Source organism: Lepisosteus platostomus, chromosome 25, assembly GCF_059453375.1.
Source record: "Lepisosteus platostomus isolate fLepPlt1 chromosome 25, fLepPlt1.hap1, whole genome shotgun sequence".
NCBI classification, from domain to species: domain Eukaryota; kingdom Metazoa; phylum Chordata; class Actinopteri; order Semionotiformes; family Lepisosteidae; genus Lepisosteus; species Lepisosteus platostomus.
This window is the reverse complement of record NC_142635.1, coordinates 1,650,922-1,675,462: the sequence shown is the minus strand read 5'-3', so window position 1 is coordinate 1,675,462 and position 24,541 is coordinate 1,650,922. Positions and strand designations below refer to the sequence as shown.

The window sequence follows — 24,541 nt, the reverse complement described above, 5'->3', positions numbered from 1 at the left end:
GGGTAAAAGCTGGAGGTCTGCGGTCTCTCTTACACTCACTCTCATTGTACAATTTGCTGAAGGCTGTATTGATCCTTTTGTAATTGATCCTGTATTGATTATTGTGTCTAAACCCCTCTGTACATCTGTCAAACTCTCTACAGTACGTCTCATTCCAGCTGTAACAGATACAGCTCCTGTCTGAAACAGTCAGTAAGATCATTGTGTATCAACACCCTTGTCTGTCTTTGCCTCCTTGAGTCCCTGCAGATCTCCCTCTGTGAGAAGGTGACAATATTCCTCCCGCAGTCCCTCTCTGTCAGGCTGCCCTGAGACAGGACTGGCCACAGTGTGGCGCCACTGCAGGCTTGCAGAACAGGACTCTGACTCTCCAGTGTCAAGAGCTGCACCTGCGGACACTGATTGTCTGACGGGCTGACTGGACTGGGAGGATTCTCACATGGGATTGAGCTGAATAAAAGCTGTCAGGCTCAGGAAGGAGTAGAGTAAGAAAGAGTAGCTGTTGGTCTTGGGCTGTTTGGTGAAAGCCTGTTGTTTTCTTTTGTTGATGCTTGTGAATGTTTTTATTTATTGTCCTTTTGGTTTCACAGGTTTGTGCTTTTTTTAGAGCCAGGATCCACCCTGTGTGGTGGTGGTGGTGGTGGTGGTGCAGTGGGACAGTGCCTCTAGTGGTCATGTACAATACTGCAGCCTGGAGCCCTGTGACTGGACAGCTGACCCACAGGGGCTCAGGAGAGGGAGTCGGGCCTGAAGCAGAGAGCCAGCAGTGTGCTGGAGCCCAGCCTGTCTGAGAGGGAGGAGACAGGAGCCCTGCAGGTGAGTGTGGGGCTGTGGCCCAGTCACCCTGCTGCTGGTGGGACTGGTGTGGGGGTCTCTCTGCACCAGGAGCCCAGCTGGTGTGGCAGCTGCTGGTGCTCTGGACAGGACTGGCTCCAGCCTGCAGGACCCTGAGCTCAGGGCTGTGGAGGGGCTGGCCTGTCTCAGGTCAGGGTCAGCAGGGGGAGAGGAAGGAGTCTGCTGGGAGCCTGAGCCTCCGGGCAGACGGGAGCAGAAGAGTGCAGCTCTGTCCTCCCTGAGCCCCTGGGAGAGGAGGATCACAGCAGGCCCAGAAACTCAAGGGCTGTGGTTTCATTTTTTTTATTACAATAAAAGCTTTTCTTTAGCAAGGGGAACGCAGTGCTGAGTGTCAGTCCAGTAGATCAGCAGGCCTGCAGCCCTACAAAGTGCCAGCTGTCACCAACCAGTGGAGGCTGAGATTGATACTAACTAACCAGGCAGCTGCTTTTCCCCGCAGGGCCTGACGTCTGCCCCCTCCTCTCCAGCAGCTCTCCCCTGGGGAGAGTCTCTCCTGCAGCTTCCCGAGAGGAGACTGGGGTCCCAGAGGCAGGAGCTGGAGGACTGGGGCTGCGTCTGCTGTCTCACCCTGCAGGAAACACCCCAGCAGAGCGATCACCCCTGAACCCCGACCAGACTCTCCTTCTCTTCCTGCAGAGCTGTGACCCAGAGGAGATCGGAGTCTCCTCTCCTTCTTGGGACTCGAAAACACAAAACCAGTGTTCAGTTAATAAAGAGCTCAAACCGAAACCCCAGTTCTATTCTTCCCACACTGCTGGGCTCGTGTGTGAGTTTAGCTGGTGCTCCGTTATCACCGTAAACTCTTCCTTCACCCAGATAGAACAATACAACTACCCCCACCCCTCTGGGCTGTCTCAAGCCCCTCTCGCAGGGCTGCCTGTGCAGATAGTGATGCTGTAAGGACAGGCAGAGCTCTGCTAGTGGGACACAGTATGGGTGGTAGCTGTCTGGAGCAGAGGCCCTCGCTGTGCTGTGGTTCAGTCTGGGTCAGATCAAGGCCAGTGAAATACTGCAGGTCTGGACCCGGAGAGGGGCCTGAGGTTAACCTCACCCCGCCACAGAACAACACCGCTGACAATCACTCATCATCACACGGCTGGGCTGTCCTGTCGCCTCACAGGACACAACAGCAGCACCCGAGCCCAGATCTCCCGCCCACGGGTGGTGTGCAGAGCTCTAGACCTGCTGCTTCAATTCCCTCAGGCTGCAGCTGGAGTGGGCTGTACCCACCCCCAGGACCGGAGCTCCCACCTCCCACAGGGAGCGTTAACCCAGGAGTGACAACGACAGACTCACAGCTGGAACCTGAAAGGGAATTTATTCAGGGCGCAGGATAAGAAATGTCTTTACACAAAGAGTGGTGGGTGGCTGAGGCCAATCCAAGAAGAGCTGGAAGAAACTGTGGCCCGTTCTCCTCTCGTCTTCACCCAGGAGCCCTGCTCTGTGGCTGCAGGGGGGCGTTACTGGACTCCCAGATCCCCGTCCCTGCGCCGGGGCCGGCGAGCCAGCTGGGGACAGTACTGGCTGTTGTAGGGCCTGTCCCTCTCGTCCGGCTCCTGCGCCGCTGACCGCTCCCCCTCGGCCCGGCGCGCCAGCAGGGCCCGAGCCCGGCGCCTCTCCTCCGCCTCCCTCCGCACGCGCTCCTCCCGCAGCCTGTCCAGAGAGCTGAGGGACACAGCGGTCAGCACACTGGACATTTCTCAGACCAGTTATCACATTACTGCAACAAAACACATCCATTGGCGTTACAGAAAAAATAGTCCTGTTGCCTCGTTGAGTCTCAGAACGTGGCGCTGGGCTGGACTGGGAATCGGGTCTGCTGTGTGATGGCAAGGAGAGGTTGTACACCTCACTGTGTCCACCTGACTCTCACTCCGGTGGGAGCTGCCGATTCTAACCTGACGCATAAGCCCTTACCTCTGCCCGCCCTCCTCCTGCTCTCGCTCCCTCTTCCTGCTCCTCTTCCTCTCCGCCCGCCTGCTCTTCGTCTGCAGGGCTCGGTCCACGTCTCTCAGGGGGTCCAGCGCCGCCTTCAGCCTCCGGTCCTTCTTCTCTCGCTCCCCCTCCCCCCGGCCCGCCCCCAGCTCCTCCCCCGGCTCCGCCCCCACCCGCCTCTCCAGGTACCAGGGCGTGGCCTCGCTGCCGGGGGCGGGGCCCAGCGACACCAGCAGGCCAATGGCGCGCTCCTGGCGCTCCTGCGGGAAGACGGACAGGTTGGCGGCCGGGACAGAGGCGGGGCGCTCGGACCGGGCCAACGGAGCCACGGCGCCGGACACACCTTCTCCTCCCTCTTCTCCCGCAGGTACTCCTCGTTCCCTCGCTTCTCCGCCCCCTCCTCCGGGGGGAACAGGTCGAGGTGCCCCACCAGCGGCGCCTGTCCTTCGTGCCCCTCCTCGCCCTGGGGCAGCGCAGCTCGAGACTTCCTCCTCAGGAGCTCCGTCCGGGCCTGAGAGACACAGAGCTGTCAGCAGGGGGCGCCACCAGCAGGCCCCCCGACTATACTGGGGGACAGGACAGTTCGGACCACGAGACGCTGCACTGGGTTGTATGTTTCCCCACTGTCTGTGTGGGTCTCACCCCCCAGGCAAAGACACGCGGATTAAACTGGTTTCTAGGAAGACTGTCCCCAGTGCGAGCTGGGGTGAGTGTGTGTGTCAGTATGAGAGAGTGTGCGCATGCGTGTGCCTGCCCCATGATGATACCCCGCCTGGCTCCCGCTGCATGCTGGGACGGGCCGGCCCCTACAGCGAGGGGCGGCTGTTGTCACGGTTACCTCCTGCTCCGCGCGCTCGACCCTGCGGCGCAGCTCCTGCTCCTCCTCGGCGGCGCGCGCCTCGTCCCGCCGCACGCGGGCCACGTTGTCCTTGTTGCGCACGTGCCAGCTCTTCTTGGGCAGAATATTCATGATTCCGCGACTTTTAATCTCCTTCACAAGCAGAACCAGCTGCGGCAGCGTCCGCCGCAGCACTCGGGTGCACACGAGCCCCTTCCAGCTCATTCACGGAGAACACGAACACGAGGGTTTACCCACCTGCCAACAGCATGGGGAAATCGCAATACAAAAACATTTCTGCAGACAACACTGAACTCGAAACAGAAACAAACCGGTGATTTAATAGCAGGAGAGTGGCTAGGAACCTTTCACGGAGCCCCAGCGAACGGCTGGATCGCCGCAACGTCAGGCCACAGCTCTCACAGCCCCAACGCAATCTGAGCGCAATAAAAGGTTTTCTCACACACTTCCCTGCTCCCTCACGAGTCCGCGAGTCCCGGCCGCTCACGGAATGAGCTCAAAACACTTGATACAAATTCATATCAGCCGCTCACCGAGGGAAACCTCCATGTTGTAAACACAGGAGCGGTGACGCAGTGTCCGCCGAAACCACAGGCACTTCCTGTCGTTGCAGGCGCTGCAATTGGTCCACACCTCTTTATCCCGCCTTCGCTTCTCTTCCTTCCGATTGGTTCAGGTTGACGTCAATCACTCGTCGCCAGTGGAGACGCCGTCGGTCTGTAGCGCGGGTCCGCCTATTTCCTTGGTGCCCACGAAATCTTTCTTTTTACCCTAACCAACGTCTTAAAGTGATCTAATCACATATTTAAAACATGGGATACACTCCTACAGAACAAACCTCGGCAGTGCCAAGGGTCTTCTAGTCGGGAAAGACGCAAAGCGTTTAAAGAACGTGGGTTTCCTCTAGGCGGCATTTCCGTGTTTTTTGTGCCGCGGGGCTTCGATTGGATGACATTATGTCAAGAGCACCGCCTCCCCTCCCCGGTTCTGTCCTGTGATTGGTTGTCTTCTCCGTCACGCAGCGCTCAGTTCCGCGCCTCTCCCCTTAGCCCCACCTTCCGCCTTTCCCGATTGGTCTACGACGACCGCGCTCGCCTCCCGATTGGCCAGGCCTGTCCGGCGGCAACACCCCGCCCCCCCTTGACCCCGCCCCCCGTCGGGTTCCGCTTTGCAATTGGAGCCGCCGCCGACACCGCTGCAAGGTGCGTATATCTCACTTTCAAAGTTTCTCTCAATAAAACAAGGCAAAACACACTCAACACCGCAGCTACATATCGCTTTGTGCGCTTGCAGCTACAGATCCGCGTAGAAGCGGCTGTGTGGTTTTCGCTCAGCTCAGGTGATGGATTAGGCGCCGCTGTGCATCGGAAAACCACGGTTTTACAGGAAACCGGCGATTCGTGCAGATCGGAGAATATTTCGGGAGTAAGGCACTGCGATTCAAAATCGAAATCAAACCGATCGCGGGGATTTTAAACGCCCCGGAGATGTTAATTATTTTATTCAGGAGTGATGTTTTAAAAGCATATTTACGGATTTCCGCTTTTATTTTCCCGATCAGAAACTCTTTCCTACCTGCACTTGAAAGCCAAACTGCGCTCAAAACGCTCCGCCAGAACTTCTCTATTCTGTATGTTTTTTAATGCATACAGTGTATACGTATTTTGTATTTTTCTAAACAGATTTAAAAAAAAGCTTGCATTTCCAACATCTAGTAAATGATACAAACGCAGCGCTCGACTTGGCCTCGACTGGAACAAGTCTTGTTTTAGCTGCTCAGCTCTGCGCCAGTGAAAGGCTGCGCTGCTCGGAGCAGCGCCGACCCGGGGGCTCCGCCTCTCTCGGTTTCGACCGCCTCCAGCTGGAAAAATAAAACCCAGTAAAAGTCGGTAACGTTGCACACATTGAGCCCCAAACCCGATTTGCGCTGAATCCAGAGCCCAAACCGCGAACGGCGAGATGAGATTTTTTATTATTATTATGAATCCTTACCGCTCTGTCATGTTATCCCTGGGGAGCTCACCATAAAAATAATAATAATTATAATAATAATTATTATTATTCATTTAATTATAGCCACACGCCAAACAAAACCCAGGTTACAGCTCTAAACCGTTTTAATCTCCTGAAGAATCTTTTAGAAACACACGCCATCCACCGTCATTAAATACGCTGTCAAAGCCCGGAGATCCAGCCTGGGCTGGTCACTCTGCTCACTGGTCACTCCGGTCACTGGTCACTCTGCTCACTGGTCACTCCGGTCACTGGTCACTCCGGTCACTGGTCACTCTGCGGCGCCTTCAGACGGCCCAGCGTGCACTGCTCCGGGGCCGCCCAGCTCGGCGATCTGTCTGACCAGGAACTGCTTGTCCTTCCCCTCCTGGTGAGACAGGACCCCTCAGCAGCCGGGACCCCCAAACACCCCCAGCAGTGGGGTAACACTGGGGTGCGGCGGGGGTCTCGCTGGGCTGCGCAGCATCGACACCCACAGGGTCAGAGGTCAGAGCGCAGCTCAGGGCATGCGCATGGGGGTTTGGGGGTACTGGGGTGTTTGGGTACCGAGCGCTGCTGCTCTGCTTGCTCACTCCCAGAGTCGGGGATACAGCAGCGTTGGCGAGCTGGGTCGGAGGTCAGAGGTCAGCAGCAGCCCCTGACACGCCCCTCCTCTGGACTGGTTCACACTTACCAGCTGCATCTGAGCGCGGAGCAGAGAGACACTCTGTCCGTAGACTGAGGCCAGAGCCGCCACATAGCACAGCGCCACACTGAGAGAGAGAGAGACAGGTCAAACAGCACACTGAGAGAGAGACAGGTCACCCAGCGCCACACTGAGAGAGAGAGAGAGAGAGAGAGAGAGAGAGAGAGAGAGAGACACAGGTCACACAGCACACTGAGAGAGAGAGAGACAGGTCACACAGCGCCACACTGAGAGAGAGTGAGACAGGTCACACAGCACACTGAGAGAGAGACAGGTCACACAGCGCCACACTGAGAGAGAGAGAGAGAGAGAGAGAGAGAGAGAGAGAGAGACACAGGTCACACAGCACACTGAGAGAGAGAGAGAGACAGGTCACACAGCGCCACACTGAGAGAGAGAGAGACAGGTCACACAGCGCCACACTGAGAGAGAGAGAGAGAGAGAGAGAGAGAGAGACACACAGGTCACACAGCACACTGAGAGAGAGAGACAGGTCACACAGCGCCACACTGAGAGAGAGTGAGACAGGTCACACAGCGTCACACTGAGAGAGAGACAGATCACACAGCGCCACACTGAGAGAGAGAGACAGGTCACACAGCACCACACTGAGAGAGAGAGAGTGAGACAGATCACACAGCACACAGAGAGAGAGAGACAGATCACACAGCACACTGAAAGAGAGAGACAGGTCACACAGCACACTGAGAGAGAGAGAGACAGGTCACACAGCACAACACTGAGAGAGAGAGACAGGTCACACAGCGTCACACAGAGAGAGAGAGACAGGTCACACAGCGTCACACTGAGAGAGAGACAGGTCACACAGCACACTGAGAGAGGGAGACAGGTCACACAGCACTGATTCACAGCACACTGAGAGAGAGACAGGTCACACAGCACACTGAGAGAGAGAGAGACAGGTCACATAGCACACAGAGAGAGAGAGACAGATAGAGACAGGTTACACAGCACTGATCCACAGCACACTGAGAGAGAGAGAGACAGGACAGACAGTCTCAGATGGACACGTGAACAGGCGTCTCACCAGAGAACGACGAAGAGAGGCACAGCGAACGCCTGAGAGCCCAGGAACCGCAGGAAATCTTGTGCAGACGGAGGAAGAGAGGCGTTCGACACAGAGACCACCGCCCACATCTGAGGGAGAGAGCGGAAAGGACCACAGGCCCAGGAGGGGTGGATCCTGCCAGAGGGGAAGAGACAACTGACCGACTGGACACTACAGCACAGAGACACTGACTGACTGACTGGACACTACAGCACAGTGACACTGACTGACTGACTGGACACTACAGCACAGTGACCCTGACTGACTGACTGGACACTACAGCACAGAGACACTGACTGACTGACTGGACACTACAGCACAGAGACACTGACTGACTGGCTGGACACTACAGCACAGAGACACTGACTGACTGGACACTACAGCACAGAGACCCTGACTGACTGACTGGACACTACAGCACAGTGACCCTGACTGACTGACTGGACACTACAGTACAGAGACACTGACTGACTGGACACTACAGCACAGTGACCCTGCCTGACTGGACACTACAGTACAGAGACACTGACTGACTGACTGGACACTACAGCACAGAGACACTGACTGACTGGACACTACAGCACAGAGACCCTGACTGACTGACTGGACACTACAGCACAGTGACCCTGACTGACTGACTGGACACTACAGTACAGAGACACTGACTGACTGGACACTACAGTACAGAGACACTGACTGACTGACTGACTGGACACTACAGCACAGTGACCCTGACTGACTGTTTTCATTATTATTACTCATGTTTCTGTTTTGCTGGTGGTGCGTTACAAAACTCTGCTGTCCTCCTGGGTCTCTCAGCACGATGTACCCAGACTGTCACAAAGCACTATGGGAAGTTAAGTTATTCATAGTGTGGGATGACCCTGGAACACGAGGCGCAGTCCAGTCCAGGAACTACAGTTCCCATGAGGCCCTGCAGTGGGAGGCTCAGCCACTGGTCAGGTGCCCAGAGGGTTATGGGGGATGGAGCCAGATAGAGGCTGGAGACTGGAGCCCGGGGACTACAGCCCCCATGGTGCTCTGCAGAGTGTGCTGTGTTTTGCTGGCTGGGTGTTTGGCCCTGAAGGGACCTGGGTGTTGTAGTTTCAGCCCTTGGACGGGGGTCACTCACGCGGCCAGGCCGAACACCAGGGGCACGCAGGCCAGCACCAGTCCCAGCAGCAGCACCAGCAGGAAGAAGAGGTTGGAGCTGGAGGAGCGGAAAGTCCGAGAGGCTGGACGACAGTTCTGGAACAGAGTGACCTGACAGAGAGACAGAGACTGACTGACTGGACACTACAGCACAGTGACCCTGACTGACCGACTGGACACTACAGCACAGTGACACTGACTGGACACTACAGCACAGAGACACTGACTGACTGACTGGACACTACAGCACAGAGACACTGACTGACTGGACACTACAGCACAGAGACACTGACTGACTGAACACTACAGTACAGTCCTGTCTCTGTGTCTCAGTACAGACCTGGTACAGCACCTGTCTCTCCGTGTCTCAGTACAGACCCAGTAGAACAGTCTGTTACAGTAGGAGCTACAGTCCAAGTACAGTAGAACAGTCTGTTACAATAGGAGCTACAGTCCCAGTGCAGTAGAACAGTCTGTTACAATAGGAGCTACAGTCCCAGAACAGTCTGTTACAATAGGAGCTACAGTCCCAGTACAGTAGAACAGTCTGTTACAATAGGAGCTGTTACACAACTCAGTCCCAGTGAAGAAGAGATGATGAACAGCTCTACCTTCTTGCAGTAGAAGAAAATGATGAATTTGACAGTGTTGATGAGTGGCAGCAGGGGGCAGAAGAGAGCACCCGCCCACACCACCGTCTGCCCGTACACCAGGCTGAGGACATTCTGGGGCACCACAAACTCCTGACGTCCCAGCCACTGAGCAAGCTTGCAAGAGCAGTGATCCACAATCATCCTGAAGAGGCAGAGAGATTGCGACACCATAGAGACACTCTTCACACACAGTGATTAATACAGACACTAATACAGACCCCAGAGACACTCCTCACACACAGAGATTAATACAGACCCCAGAGACAATCCTCACACACAGAGATTAATACAGACCCTAATACAGACCCCAGAGACACTCCTCACACACAGAGATTAATACAGACCCAAGAGACACTCCTCACAAACAGAGATTAATACAGACCCTAATACAGACCCCAGAGACACTCGTCACACACAGAGATTAATACAGACCCCAGAGACACTCCTCACACACAGAGATTAATACAGACCCTCATACAGACCCCAGAGACACTCCTCACACAGAGATTTTAATACAGACCCTAATACAGACCTCAGAGTCACTTCTCACACAGAGATTTTAATACAGACCCTAATACAGACCTCAGAGTCACTTCTCACACACAGAAATTAATACAGACCCCAGATACACTCCTAACACAGAGAGATTAATACAGACCCCAGAGACACTCCTCACACACAGAGATTAATACAGACCCTCATACAGACCCCAGAGACACTCCTCACACAGAGATTTTAATACAGACCGTAATACAGACCTCAGAGTCACTTCTCACACACAGAAATTAATACAGACCCCAGATACACTCCTCACACAGTGATGAATTAATACCCCAGAGACACTCCTCACACACCGAGATTAATACAGACCCCAGAGACACTCCTCACACACAGAGATTAATAAAGCCCCAGAGACACTCCTCACAAACAGAGATTAATACAGACCCTAATACAGACCCCAGAGACACACGTCACACACAGAGATTAATACAGACCCCAGAGACACTCCTCACACACAGAGATTAATACAGACCCTCATACAGACCCCAGAGACACTCCTCACACAGAGATTTTAATACAGACCCTAATACAGACCCCAGAGACACTCCTCACACACAGAGATTAATACAGACCCAAGAGACACTCCTCACAAACAGAGATTAATACAGACCCTAATACAGACCCCAGAGACACTCGTCACACACAGAGATTAATACAGACCCCAGAGACACTCCTCACACACAGAGATTAATACAGACCCTCATACAGACCCCAGAGACACTCCTCACACAGAGATTTTAATACAGACCCTAATACAGACCTCAGAGTCACTTCTCACACAGAGATTTTAATACAGACCCTAATACAGACCTCAGAGTCACTTCTCACACACAGAAATTAATACAGACCCCAGATACACTCCTCACACAGTGATGAATTAATACCCCAGAGACACTCCTCACACACCGAGATTAATACAGACCCCAGAGACACTCCTCACACACAGAGATTAATAAAGCCCCAGAGACACTCCTCACACACAGAGATGAATTAATACCCCAGAGACATTCCTCACACACATAGATTAATACAGACCCTAATACAGACCCCAGAGACACTCCTCACACACAGAGATTAATACAGACCCTTATACAGACCCCAGAGAAACTCCTCACACACAGAGATTAATACAAACCCCAGAGACACTTCTCACACACAGGGATAAATACAGACCCTAATACAGACCTCAGAGTCACTCCTCACACACAGATTAATACAGACCCCAGAGACACTCCTCACACACAGATATTAATACAGACACTAATACAGACCCCAGAGACACTCCTTACACAGAGATTAATAGAGACCCTCATACAGACCCCAGAGACACTCCTCACACACTGAGATCAATAAAGACCCCCAGAGACACTCCTTACACAGAGAGATTAATCCAGACCCTCATACAGACCCCAGAGACACTCCTCACACAGAGATTAATACAGACCTCAGAGTCACTTCTCACACACAGAGATTAATTCAGACCCCAGATACACTCCTCACACAGAGAGATTAATTAATACCCCAGAGACACTCCTCACACACAGAGATTATTACAGACCCTCATACAGACCCCAGAGACACTCCTCACACAGAGATTTTAATACAGACCCTAATACAGACCTCAGAGTCACTTCTCACACACAGAAATTAATACAGACCCCAGATACACTCCTAACACAGAGAGATGAATTAATACCCCAGAGACACTCCTCACACACAGAGATTAATACAGACCCCAGAAACACTCCTCACACACAGAGATTAATACAGACCCTCATACAGACCCCAGAAACACTCATCACAGAGATTTTAATACAGACCCTAATACAGACCTCAGAGATACTCCTCACACAGAGAGATGAATTAATACCCCAGAGACACTCCTCACACACAGAGATTAATACAGACCCCAGAGACACTCCTCACACACCGAGATTAATACAGACCCCAGAGACACTCCTCACACACAGAGATTAATATAGACCCCAGAGACACTCCTCACACACAGAGATGAATTAATACCCCAGAGACACTCCTCACACACAGAGATTAATACAGACCCCAGAGACACTCCTCACACACAGAGATTAATACAGATCCTTATACAGACCCCAGAGACACTCCTCACACACCGAGATTAATACAGACCCTAATATAGACCCCAGAGAAACTCCTCACACACAGAGATTAATACAGACCCTCATACAGACCCCAGAGACACTACTCACACACAGAGATTAATACAGACCCCAGAGACACTCCTTACACAGAGAGATTAATACAGACCCCAGAGACACTTCTCACACACAGAGATTAATACAGACCCCAGAGACACTCCTTACACAGAGAGATTAATACAGACCCCAGAGACACTCCTCACACACAGAGATCAATACAGACCCTAATACAGACCTCAGAGTCACTCCTCACACACAGAGATTAATACAGACCCCAGAGACACTCCTCACACACAGATATTAATACAGACCCTCATACAGACCCAAGAGACACTCCTCACACAGAGATTAATACAGACCCCAGAGACACTCCTCACACAGAGAGATGAATTAATACCCCAGGGACACTCCTCATACACAGAGATTAATACAGACCCTAAGACAGACCCCAGAGACACTCCTCACACACAGAGATTAATACAGACCCTTATACAGACCCCAGAGACACTCCTCACACACAGAGATTAATACAGACCCTAAGACAGACCCCAGAGACACTCCTCACACACAGAGATTAATACAGACCCTCATACAGACCCCAGAGACACTCCTCACACACAGAGATTAATACAGACCCCAGAGACACTCCTCACACACAGAGATTAATACAGATCCTTATACAGACCCCAGAGACACTCCTCACACACCGAGATTAATACAGACCCTAATATAGACCCCAGAGAAACTCCTCACACACAGAGATTAATACAGACCCTCATACAGACCCCAGAGACACTTCTCACACACAGAGATTAATACAGACCCCAGAGACACTCCTTACACAGAGAGATTAATACAGACCCCAGAGACACTTCTCACACAGAGATTAATACAGACCCCAGAGACACTCCTTACACAGAGAGATTAATACAGACCCCAGAGACACTCCTCACACACAGATATTAATACAGACCCTCATACAGACCCAAGAGACACTCCTCACACAGAGATTAATACAGACCCTCATACAGACCCCAGAGACACTCCTCACACACAGAGATTAACACAGACCCCAGAGACACTCCTCACACAGAGAGATGAATTAATACCCCAGGGACACTCCTCACACACAGAGATTAATACAGACCCTAAAACAGACCCCAGAGACACTCCTCACACACAGAGATTAATACAGACCCTCATACAGACCCCAGAGACACTCACAACACAGAGATTTTAATACAGACCCTAATACAGACCCCAGAGACACTCCTCACACAGAGAGATGAGTTAATACCCTAGAGACACTCCTCACACACAGAGATTAATACAGACCCCAGAGACACTCCTCACACACAGAGATTAATACAGACCCCAGAGACACTCCTCACACACAGAGATTAATACAGACCCTTATACAGACCCCAGAGACACTCCTCACACATCGAGATTAATACAGACCCCAGAGAAACTCCTCACACACAGAGATTAATACAAACCCCAGAGACACTTCTCACACACAGAGATTAAAACAGACCTCAGAGTCACTCCTCACACACAGATTAATACAGACCCCAGAGACACTCCTCACACACAGATATTAATACAGACACTAATACAGACCCCAGAGACACTCCTCACACAGAGATTAATACAGACCTCAGAGTCACTTCTCACACACAGAGATTAATTCAGACCCCAGAGACACTCCTCACACAGAGAGATGAATTAATACCCCAGAGACACTCCTCACACACAGAGATTAATACAGACCTTAATACAGACCCCAGAGACACTACTCACACACAGAGATTAATACAGACCCTCATACAGACCCCAGAGACACTCCTCACACAGAGATTTTAATACAGACCCTAATACAGACCTCAGAGTCACTTCTCACACACAGAAATTAATACAGACCCCAGATACACTCCTAACACAGAGAGATGAATTAATACCCCAGAGACACTCCTCACACACAGAGATTAATACAGACCTTAATACAGACCCCAGAGACACTCCTCACACACAGAGATTAATACAGACCCTCATACAGACCCCAGAAACACTCATCACACAGAGATTTTAATACAGACCCAATACAGACCTCAGAGTCACTTCTCACACACAGAGATTATTACAGACCCTAATACAGACCCCAGAGATACTCCTCACACAGAGATTAATACAGACCTCAGAGTCACTTCTCACACACAGAGATTAATTCAGACCCCAGATACACTCCTCACACAGAGAGATGAATTAATACCCCAGAGACACTCCTCACACACAGAGATTAATATAGACCTTAATACAGACCCCAGAGACACTCCTCACACACAGAGATTAATACAGACCCTCATACAGACCGCAGAGACACTCCTCACACAGAGATTTTAATACAGACCCTAATACAGACCTCAGAGTCACTTCTCACAAACAGAAATTAATACAGACCCCAGATACACTCCTAACACAGAGAGATGAATTAATACCCCAGAGACACTCCTCACACACAGAGATTAATACAGACCTTAATACAGACCCCAGAGACACTCCTCACACACAGAGATTAATAGAGACCCTCATACAGACCCCAGAGACACTCCTCACACAGAGATTTTAATACAGACCCCAGATACACTCCTAACACAGAGAGATGAATTAATACCCCAGAGACACTCCTCACACACAGAGATTAATACAGACCTTAATACAGACCCCAGAGACACTCCTCACACACAGAGATTAATACAGACCCTCATACAGACCCCAGAGACACTCCTCACACAGAGATTTTAATACAGACCCTAATACAGACCTCAGACTCACTTCTCACACACAGAGATTATTACAGACCCTAATACAGACCCCAGAGATACTCCTCACACAGAGAGATGAATTAATACCCCAGAGACACTCCTCACACACCGAGATTAATACAGACCCCAGAGACACTCCTCACACACAGAGATTAATATAGACCCCAGAGACACTCCTCACACACAGAGATTAATACAGACCCCAGAGACACTCCTCACACACAGAGATTAATACAGACCCTTATACAGACCCCAGAGATACTCCTCACACACCGAGATTAATACAGACCCTAATATAGACCCCAGAGACACTCCTCACACACAGAGATTAATACAGACCCTCATACAGACCCCAGAGACACTTCTCACACACACAGATTAATACAGACCCCAGAGACACTCCTTACACAGAGAGATTAATACAGACCCCAGAGACACTCCTCACACACAGAGATCAATACAGACCCTCATACAGACCCCAGAGACACTCCTCACACACAGAGATCAATACAGACCCCCAGAGACACTCCTTACACAGAGAGATTAATACAGACCCTAATACAGACCTCAGAGTCACTCCTCACACACAGAGATTAACAAAGACCCCAGAGACACTCCTCACACAGAGAGATGAATTAATACCCCAGAGACACTCCTCACACACAGAGATTAATACAGACCCTAATACAGACCCCAGAGATACTCCTCACACACAGAGATTAATACAGCCCCTCATACAGACCCCAGAGACACTCATAACACAGAGAGATTTTAATACAGACCCTAATACAGACCTCAGAGTCACTTCTCACACACAGAGATTAATACAGACCCCAGAGACACTACTCACACACCGAGATTAATACAGACCCCAGAGACACTCCTCACACACCGAGATTAATACAGACCTCAGAGACACTCCTCACACACAGAGATGAATTAATACCCCAGAGACACTCCTCACACACAGAGATTAATACAGACCCTTATACAGACCCCAGAGACACTCCTCACACACCAAGATTAATACAGACCCTAATATAGACCCCAGAGACACTCCTCACACACAGAGATTAATACAGACCCCAGAGACACTCCTTATACAGAGAGATTAATACAGACCCCAGAGACACTCCTCACACACAGAGATCAATACACACCCTAATACAGACCTCAGAGTCACTCCTCACACACCGAGATTAATACAGACCCTAATATAGACCCCAGAGACACTCCTCACACACAGAGATTAATACAGACCCCAGAGACACTCCTTACACAGAGAGATTAATACAGACCCCAGAGACACTCCTCACACACAGAGATTAATACAGACCCTCATACAGACCCCAGAGACACTCCTCACACAGAGATTTTAATACAGACCCCAGATACACTCCTAACACAGAGAGATGAATTAATACCCCAGAGACACTCCTCACACACAGAGAATAATACAGACCTTAATACAGACCCCAGAGACACTCCTCACACACAGAGATTAATACAGACCCTTATAAAGACCCCAGAAACACTCATCACACAGAGATTTTAATACAGACCCTAATACAGACCTCAGAGTCACTTCTCACACACAGAGATTATTACAGACCCTAATACAGACCCCAGAGATACTCCTCACACAGAGTTATGAATTAATACCCCAGAGACACTCCTCACAGAGATTAATACAGACCCCAGAGACACTCCTCACACACAGAGATTAATATAGACCCCAGAGACACTCCTCACACACAGAGATTAATACAGACCCCAGAGACACTCCTCACACACAGAGATTAATACAGAACCTTATACAGACCCCAGAGATACTCCTCACACACCGAGATTAATACAGACCCTAATATAGACCCCAGAGACACTCCTCACACACAGAGATTAATACAGACCCTCATACAGACCCCAGAGACACTACTCACACACACAGATTAATACAGACCCCAGAGACACTCCTTACACAGAGAGATTAATACAGACCCCAGAGACACTTCTCACACACAGAGATTAATACAGACCCCAGAGACACTCCTCACACACAGAGATTAATACAGACCCTTATACAAACCCCAGAGATACTCCTCACACACAGAGATTAATACAGACCCTTATACAAACCCCAGAGACACTCCTCACACACAGAGATTAATACAGACCCTAGAGACACTTCTCACACACAGAGATTAATTCAGACCCCAGATACACTCCTCACACAGAGAGATGAATTAATACCCCAGAGACACTCCTCACACACAGAGATTAATATAGACCTTAATACAGACCCCAGAGACACTCCTCACACACAGAGATTAATACAGACCCTCATACAGACCGCAGAGACACTCCTCACACAGAGATTTTAATACAGACCCTAATACAGACCTCAGAGTCACTTCTCACAAACAGAAATTAATACAGACCCCAGATACACTCCTAACACAGAGAGATGAATTAATACCCCAGAGACACTCCTCACACACAGAGATTAATACAGACCTTAATACAGACCCCAGAGACCCTCCTCACACACAGAGATTAATAGAGACCCTCATACAGACCCCAGAGACACTCCTCACACAGAGATTTTAATACAGACCCCAGATACACTCCTAACACAGAGAGATGAATTAATACCCCAGAGACACTCCTCACACACAGAGATTAATACAGACCTTAATACAGACCCCAGAGACACTCCTCACACACAGAGATTAATACAGACCCTCATACAGACCCCAGAGACACTCCTCACACAGAGATTTTAATACAGACCCTAATACAGACCTCAGACTCACTTCTCACACACAGAGATTATTACAGACCCTAATACAGACCCCAGAGATACTCCTCACACAGAGAGATGAATTAATACCCCAGAGACACTCCTCACACACAGAGATTAATACAGACCCCAGAGACATTCCTCACACACCGAGATTAATACAGACCCCAGAGACACTCCTCACACACAGAGATTAATATAGACCCCAGAGACACTCCTCACACACAGAGATTAATACAGACCCCAGAGACACTCCTCACACACAGAGATTAATACAGACCCCAGAGACACTCCTCACACACAGAGATTAATACAGACCCTTATACAGACCCCAGAGATACTCCTCACACACCGAGATTAATACAGACCCTAATATAGACCCCAGAGACACTCCTCACACACAGAGATTAATACAGACCCTCATACAGACCCCAGAGACACTTCTCACACACACAGATTAATACAGACCCCAGAGACACTCCTTACACAGAGAGATTAATACAGACCCCAGAGACACTTCTCACACACAGAGATTAATACAGACCCCAGAGACACTCCTTACACAGAGAGATTAATACAGACCCCAGAGACACTCCTCACACACAGAGATCAATACAGACCCTCATACAGACCCCAGAGACACTCCTCACACACAGAGATCAATACAGACCCCCAGAGACACTCCTTACACAGAGAGATTAATACAGACCCTAATACAGACCTCAGAGTCACTCCTCACACACAGAGATTAATACAGCCCCTCATACAGACCCCAGAGACACTCATCACACAGAGATTTTAATACAGACCCTAATACAGACCTCAGAGTCACTTCTCACACACAGAGATTAATACAGACCCCAGAGACACTACTCACACACCGAGATTAATACAGACCCCAGAGACACTCCTCACACACCGAGATTAATACAGACCTCAGAGACACTCCTCACACACAGAGATGAATTAATACCCCAGAGACACTCCTCACACACAGAGATTAATACAGACCCTTATACAGACCCCAGAGACACTCCTCACACACCAAGATTAATACAGACCCTAATATAGACCCCAGAGACACTCCTCACACACAGAGATTAATACAGACCCCAGAGACACTCCTTACACAGAGAGATTAATACAGACCCCAGAGACACTCCTCACACACAGAGATTAATACAGACCCTCATACAGACCCCAGAGACACTCCTCACACAGAGATTTTAATACAGACCCTAATACAGACCTCAGAGTCACTTCTCACACACAGAAATTAATACAGACCCCAGATACACTCCTAACACAGAGAGATGAATTAATACCCCAGAGACACTCCTCACACACAGAGAATAATACAGACCTTAATACAGACCCCAGAGACACTCCTCACACACAGAGATTAATACAGACCCTTATACAGACCCCAGAAACACTCATCACACAGAGATTTTAATACAGACCCTAATACAGACCTCAGAGTCACTTCTCACACACAGAGATTATTACAGACCCTAATACAGACCCCAGAGATACTCCTCACACAGAGTTATGAATTAATACCCCAGAGACACTCCTCACAGAGATTAATACAGACCCCAGAGACACTCATCACACACAGAGATTAATATAGACCCCAGAGACACTCCTCACACACAGAGATTAATACAGACCCCAGAGACACTCCTCACACACAGAGATTAATACAGAACCTTATACAGACCCCAGAGATACTCCTCACACACCGAGATTAATACAGACCCTAATATAGACCCCAGAGACACTCCTCACACACAGAGATTAATACAGACCCTCATACAGACCCCAGAGATACTCCTCACACACAGAGATTAATACAGACCCTTATACAAACCCCAGAGACACTCCTCACACACAGAGATTAATACAGACCCTAGAGACACTTCTCACACACAGAGATTAAATCAGACCCCAGAGACACTCCTTACACAGAGAGATTAATACAGACCCCAGAGACACTTCTCACACACAGAGATTAATACAGACCCCAGAGACACTCCTCACACACAGAGATTAATACAGACCCTTATACAAACCCCAGAGATACTCCTCACACACAGAGATTAATACAGACCCTTATACAAACCCCAGAGACACTCCTCACACACAGAGATTAATACAGACCCTAGAGACACTTCTCACACACAGAGATTAAATCAGACCCCAGAGACACTCCTTACACAGAGAGATTAATACAGACCCCAGAGACACTTCTCACACACAGAGATTAAAACAGACCCCAGAGACACTCCTTACACAGAGAGATTAATACAGACCCCAGAGACACTCCTCACACACAGAGATCAATACAGACCCTAATACAGACCTCAGAGTCACTCCTCACACACAGAGATTAATACAGACCCCAGAGACACTCCCCACACACAGATATTAATACAGACCCTCATACAGACCCCAGAGACACTCCTCACACACAGAGATTAACACAGACCCCAGAGACACTCCTCACATAGAGGGATGAATTAATACCCCAGAGACACTCCTCACACACAGAGATTAATACAGACCCTCATACAGACCCCAGAGACTCTCCTCACACAGAGAGATGAATTAATACCCTAGAGACACTCCTCACACACAGAGATTAATACAGACCCCAGAGACACTCCTCACACACCGAGATTAATACAGACTGCAGAGACACTCCTCACACACCGAGATTAATACAGACCTCAGAGACACTCCTCACACACCGAGATTAATACAGACCTCAGAGACACTCCTCACACACAGAGATTAATATAGACCCCAGAGACACTCCTCACACACAGAGATGAATTAATACCCCAGAGACACTCCTCACACACAGAGATTAATACAGACCCTTATACAGACCCCAGAGACACTCCTCACACACCGAGATTAATACAGACCCCAGAGACACTCCTCACACACCGAGATTAATACAGACCTCAGAGACACTCCTCACACACCGAGATTAATACAGACCTCAGAGACACTCTTCACACACAGAGATTAATATAGACCCCAGAGACACTCCTCACACACAGAGATGAATTAATACCCCAGAGACACTCCTCACACACAGAGATTAATACAGACCCTTATACAGACCCCAGAGACACTCCTCACACACCAAGATTAATACAGACCCTAATATAGACCCCAGAGACACTCCTCACACACAGAGATTAACACAGACCCTCATACAGACCCCAGAGACACTTCTCACACACAGAGATTAATACAGACCCCAGAGACACTCCTTACACAGAGAGATTAATACTGTACAGACCCCAGAGACACTCGTCACACACAGAGATTAATACAGACCCTCATACAGACCCCAGAGACACTCCTCACACAGAGATTTTAATACAGACCCTAATACAGACCTCTGAGTCACTTCTCACACACAGAAATTAATACAGACCCCAGATACACTCCTAACACAGAGAGATGAATTAATACCCCAGAGACACTCCTCACACACAGAGATTAATACAGACCTTAATACAGACCCCAGAGACACTCCTCACACACAGAGATTAATACAGACGCTCATACAGACCCCAGAAACACTCATCACACAGAGATTTTAATACAGACCCTAATACAGACCTCAGAGACACTCCTCACACACAGAGATGAATTAATACCCCAGAGACACTCCTCACACACAGAGATTAATACAGACCCCAGAGACACTCCTTACACAGAGAGATTAATACAGACCCCAGAGACACTCCTCACACACAGAGATTAATACAGACCCTCATACAGACCCCAGAGACACTCCTCACACAGAGATTTTAATACAGACCCTAATACAGACCTCAGAGTCACTTCTCACACACAGAAATTAATACAGACCCCCGATACACTCCTAACACAGAGAGATGAATTAATACCCCAGAGACACTCCTCACACACAGAGATTAATACAGACCTTAATACAGACCCCATAGACACTCCTCACACACAGAGATTAATACAGACCCTCATACAGACCCCAGAAACACTCATCACACAGAGAGATGAATTAATACCCCAGAGACACTCCTCACACACAGAGATTAATACAGACCCCAGAGACACTCCTCACACACCGAGATTAATACAGACCCCAGAGACACTCCTCACACACAGAGATTAATATAGACCCCAGAGACACTCCTCACACACAGAGATGAATTAATAACCCAGAGACACTCCTCACACACAGAGATTAATACAGACCCCAGAGACACTCCTCACACACAGAGATTAATACAGACCCTTATACAGACCCCAGAGATACTCCTCACACACCGAGATTAATACAGACCCTAATATAGACCCCAGAGACACTTCTCACACACAGAGATTAATACAGACCCTCATACAGACCCCAGAGACACTTCTCACACACAGAGATTAGTACAGACCCCAGAGACACTCCTTACACAGAGAGATTAATACAGACCCCAGAGACACTTCTCACACACAGAGATTAAAACAGACCCCAGAGACACTCCTTACACAGAGAGATTAATACAGACCCCAGAGTCACTCCTCACACACCGAGATTAATACAGACCTCAGAGACACTCCTCACACACAGAGATTAATATAGACCCCAGAGACACTCCTCACACACAGAGATGAATTAATACCCCAGTGATACTCCTCACACACAGAGATTAATACAGACCCTTATACAGACCCCAGAGACACTCCTCACACACCGAGATTAATACAGACCCTAATATAGACCCCAGAGACACTCCTCACACACAGAGATTAATACAGACCCCAGAGACACTCCTTACACAGAGAGATTAATACAGACCCCAGAGACACTCCTCACACACAGAGATCAATACACACCCTAATACAGACCTCAGAGTCACTCCTCACACACCGAGATTAATACAGACCCTAATATAGACCCCAGTGACACTCCTCACACACAGAGATTAATACAGACCCTCATACAGACCCCAGAGACACTTCTCACACACAGAGATTAATACAGACCCCAGAGACACTCCTTACACAGAGAGATTAATACAGACCCCAGAGACACTCCTCACACACAGAGATCAATACACACCCTAATACAGACCTCAGAGTCACTCCTCACACACAGAGATTAATACAGACCCCAGAGACACTCCTCACACACAATACAGACCCTCATACAGACTCTAATGAAAGATGGACAGAGACTCACCTGCGAGGAAACTCCACCAGCAGCGTAACTGCGATGACTGTGAGAAAGTCAAATATTGTCAGCTTGTACATCTCCTGTCCCACACGAGTCTCCCAGCACTGAGAGAGCAGAACACAGTGATTAACGCACAGCTCTGAGAAAGGTGCCACATGAGCCATCATTGATACTGTATATTAACACACCTTTAGCAGGGTTTGTAGGTTAGTGATGTAATAAGAACTCACGTACTGGACACTACAGCACTGTGACCCTGACTGACTGACTGGACACTACAGCACAGTGACTGTGACTGACTGGACACTACAGCACTGTGACCCTGACCGACTGGACACTACAGCACAGAGACACTGACTGACTGACTGGACACTACAGCACAGAGACACTGACTGACTGACTGACTGACTTGACACTACAGCACAGTGACCCTGACTGACTGACTGGACACTACAGCACAGTGACCCTGACTGACTGACTGGACGCTACAGCACAGTGACCCTGACTGACTGGACACTACAGCACAGATACACTGACTGACTGACTGGACACTACAGCACAGTGACCCTGACTGACTGGACACTACAGCACAGTGACCCTGACTGACTGACTGGACACTACAGCACAGTGACTCTGACTGACTGACTGGACACTACAGCACAGTGACTCTGACTGACTGACTGGACACTACAGCACAGTGACCCTGACTGACTGGACACTACAGCACAGATACACCGACTGACTGGACACTACAGCACAGTGACTGTGACTGACTGGACACTACAGCACTGTGACCCTGACTGACTGGACACTACAGCACAGAGACACTGACTGACTGACTGGACACTACAGCACAGAGACACTGACTGACTGACTGACTGACTTGACACTACAGCACAGTGACCCTGACTGACTGACTGGACACTACAGCACAGTGACCCTGACTGACTGACTGGACGCTACAGCACAGTGACCCTGACTGACTGACTGGACGCTACAGCACAGTGACCCTGACTGACTGGACACTACAGCACAGATACACTGACTGACTGACTGGACACTACAGCACAGTGACCCTGACTGACTGGACACTACAGCACAGTGACCCTGACTGACTGACTGGACACTACAGCACAGTGACCCTGACTGACTGGACACTACAGCACAGTGAACCTGACTGACTGACTGGACACTACAGCACAGTGACCCTGACTGACTGGACACTACAGCACAGCTCCTGTCTCTCTGTGTCTCAGTACAGACCTGGTACAACCTGTAGTTGTACTGACAGCTCTGACAGTCCACGGCCTCTGTGTTGCCACTGCAGGTGATCTGACTCCAGAGGGAGAAGAGCAGGACCCCGAGACTGGCGAACCTCAGAAACACAGACCTGCCGGCAGAGAGGTGTAGTCACCAAGGGGGAGGGCCTGTATCAGTGAGACCAGCGCCCCCTAGCATGTGAGAGAGGGAGCACAGCGCCCCCTAGTGTGTGTGAGAGAGGGAGCACAGCGCCCCCTAGTGTGTGTGAGAGAGGGAGCACAGCGCCCCTTAGCGTGTGAGAGAGGAAGCACAGCTCCCCTAGTGTGTGTGAGAGAGGGAGCACAGCGCCCCCTAGCATGTGAGAGAGGGAGCACAGCGCTCCCTAGTGTGTGTGAGAGAGGGAGCACAGCGCCCCCTAGTGTGAGAGAGAGAGAGCACAGCGCCCCTAGCATGTGAGAGAGGGAGCA

At 49.8% G+C, this 24,541-nt stretch overlaps 2 protein-coding genes and 1 long non-coding RNA gene across 7 annotated transcripts in view; 1 reads left to right on the top strand and 2 right to left on the bottom strand.

The window, feature by feature from the left end:
• Positions 1-2,154: 2,154 nt before the first annotated feature.
• On the bottom strand, positions 2,155-5,204 carry leng1 (leukocyte receptor cluster (LRC) member 1). Its single transcript, XM_088619706.1, has 5 exons — positions 4,183-5,204; positions 3,629-3,886; positions 3,134-3,301; positions 2,773-3,050; positions 2,155-2,520 (listed from the first exon to the last, which is right to left on the bottom strand). Exons 2-5 carry the CDS (start codon positions 3,851-3,853, stop codon positions 2,316-2,318), a joined length of 876 nt encoding a protein of 291 aa, XP_088475832.1. The 5' UTR covers positions 3,854-3,886; positions 4,183-5,204; the 3' UTR covers positions 2,155-2,315.
• Positions 5,205-5,225: 21 nt separating this feature from the next.
• tmc4 (transmembrane channel-like 4) overlaps positions 5,226-24,541 on the bottom strand; it is a 31,737-nt gene continuing 12,421 nt past the window's right edge. The window contains exons 10-17 of one of the 5 annotated variants that reach the window (XR_015930296.1): positions 24,078-24,204; positions 22,821-22,918; positions 9,180-9,363; positions 8,549-8,679; positions 7,396-7,551; positions 6,336-6,414; positions 5,867-6,029; positions 5,226-5,510 (exon numbers count right to left, since the gene is read on the bottom strand). Coding sequence is in view for 4 of the 5 variants with exons in the window: in XM_088619705.1 (XP_088475831.1) it covers positions 5,934-6,029; positions 6,336-6,414; positions 7,396-7,551; positions 8,549-8,679; positions 9,180-9,363; positions 22,821-22,918; positions 24,078-24,204 (871 nt within the window). In the remaining variant the exon portion in view is untranslated. Of the gene's footprint in view, positions 5,511-5,748; positions 6,030-6,335; positions 6,415-7,395; positions 7,552-8,548; positions 8,680-9,179; positions 9,364-22,820; positions 22,919-24,077; positions 24,205-24,541 lie in introns of those variants that run through there. The other 4 variants (XM_088619705.1, XM_088619702.1, XM_088619703.1 and 1 more) reach the window with 4 other exon arrangements.
• On the top strand, positions 6,680-9,199 carry LOC148640477 (uncharacterized). Its single transcript, XR_015930300.1, has 2 exons — positions 6,680-7,136; positions 7,239-9,199. It is a non-coding gene; the product is annotated as an uncharacterized LOC148640477 (long non-coding RNA).

Excerpts from the sequence above, each read along its gene's own strand:
- leng1 (XM_088619706.1), bottom strand. The coding sequence starts at position 3,853 with ATGAGCTGGAAGGGGCTCGTGTGCACCCGAGTGCTGCGGCGGACGCTG. Across the intron at positions 3,302-3,628 it reads TCGAGCGCGCGGAGCAGGAG|GCCCGGACGGAGCTCCTGAG; the intron begins GTAACCGTGACA and ends TGTGTCTCTCAG. Across the intron at positions 2,521-2,772 it reads CAGGAGGAGGGCGGGCAGAG|CTCTCTGGACAGGCTGCGGG; the intron begins GTAAGGGCTTAT and ends TGTGTCCCTCAG.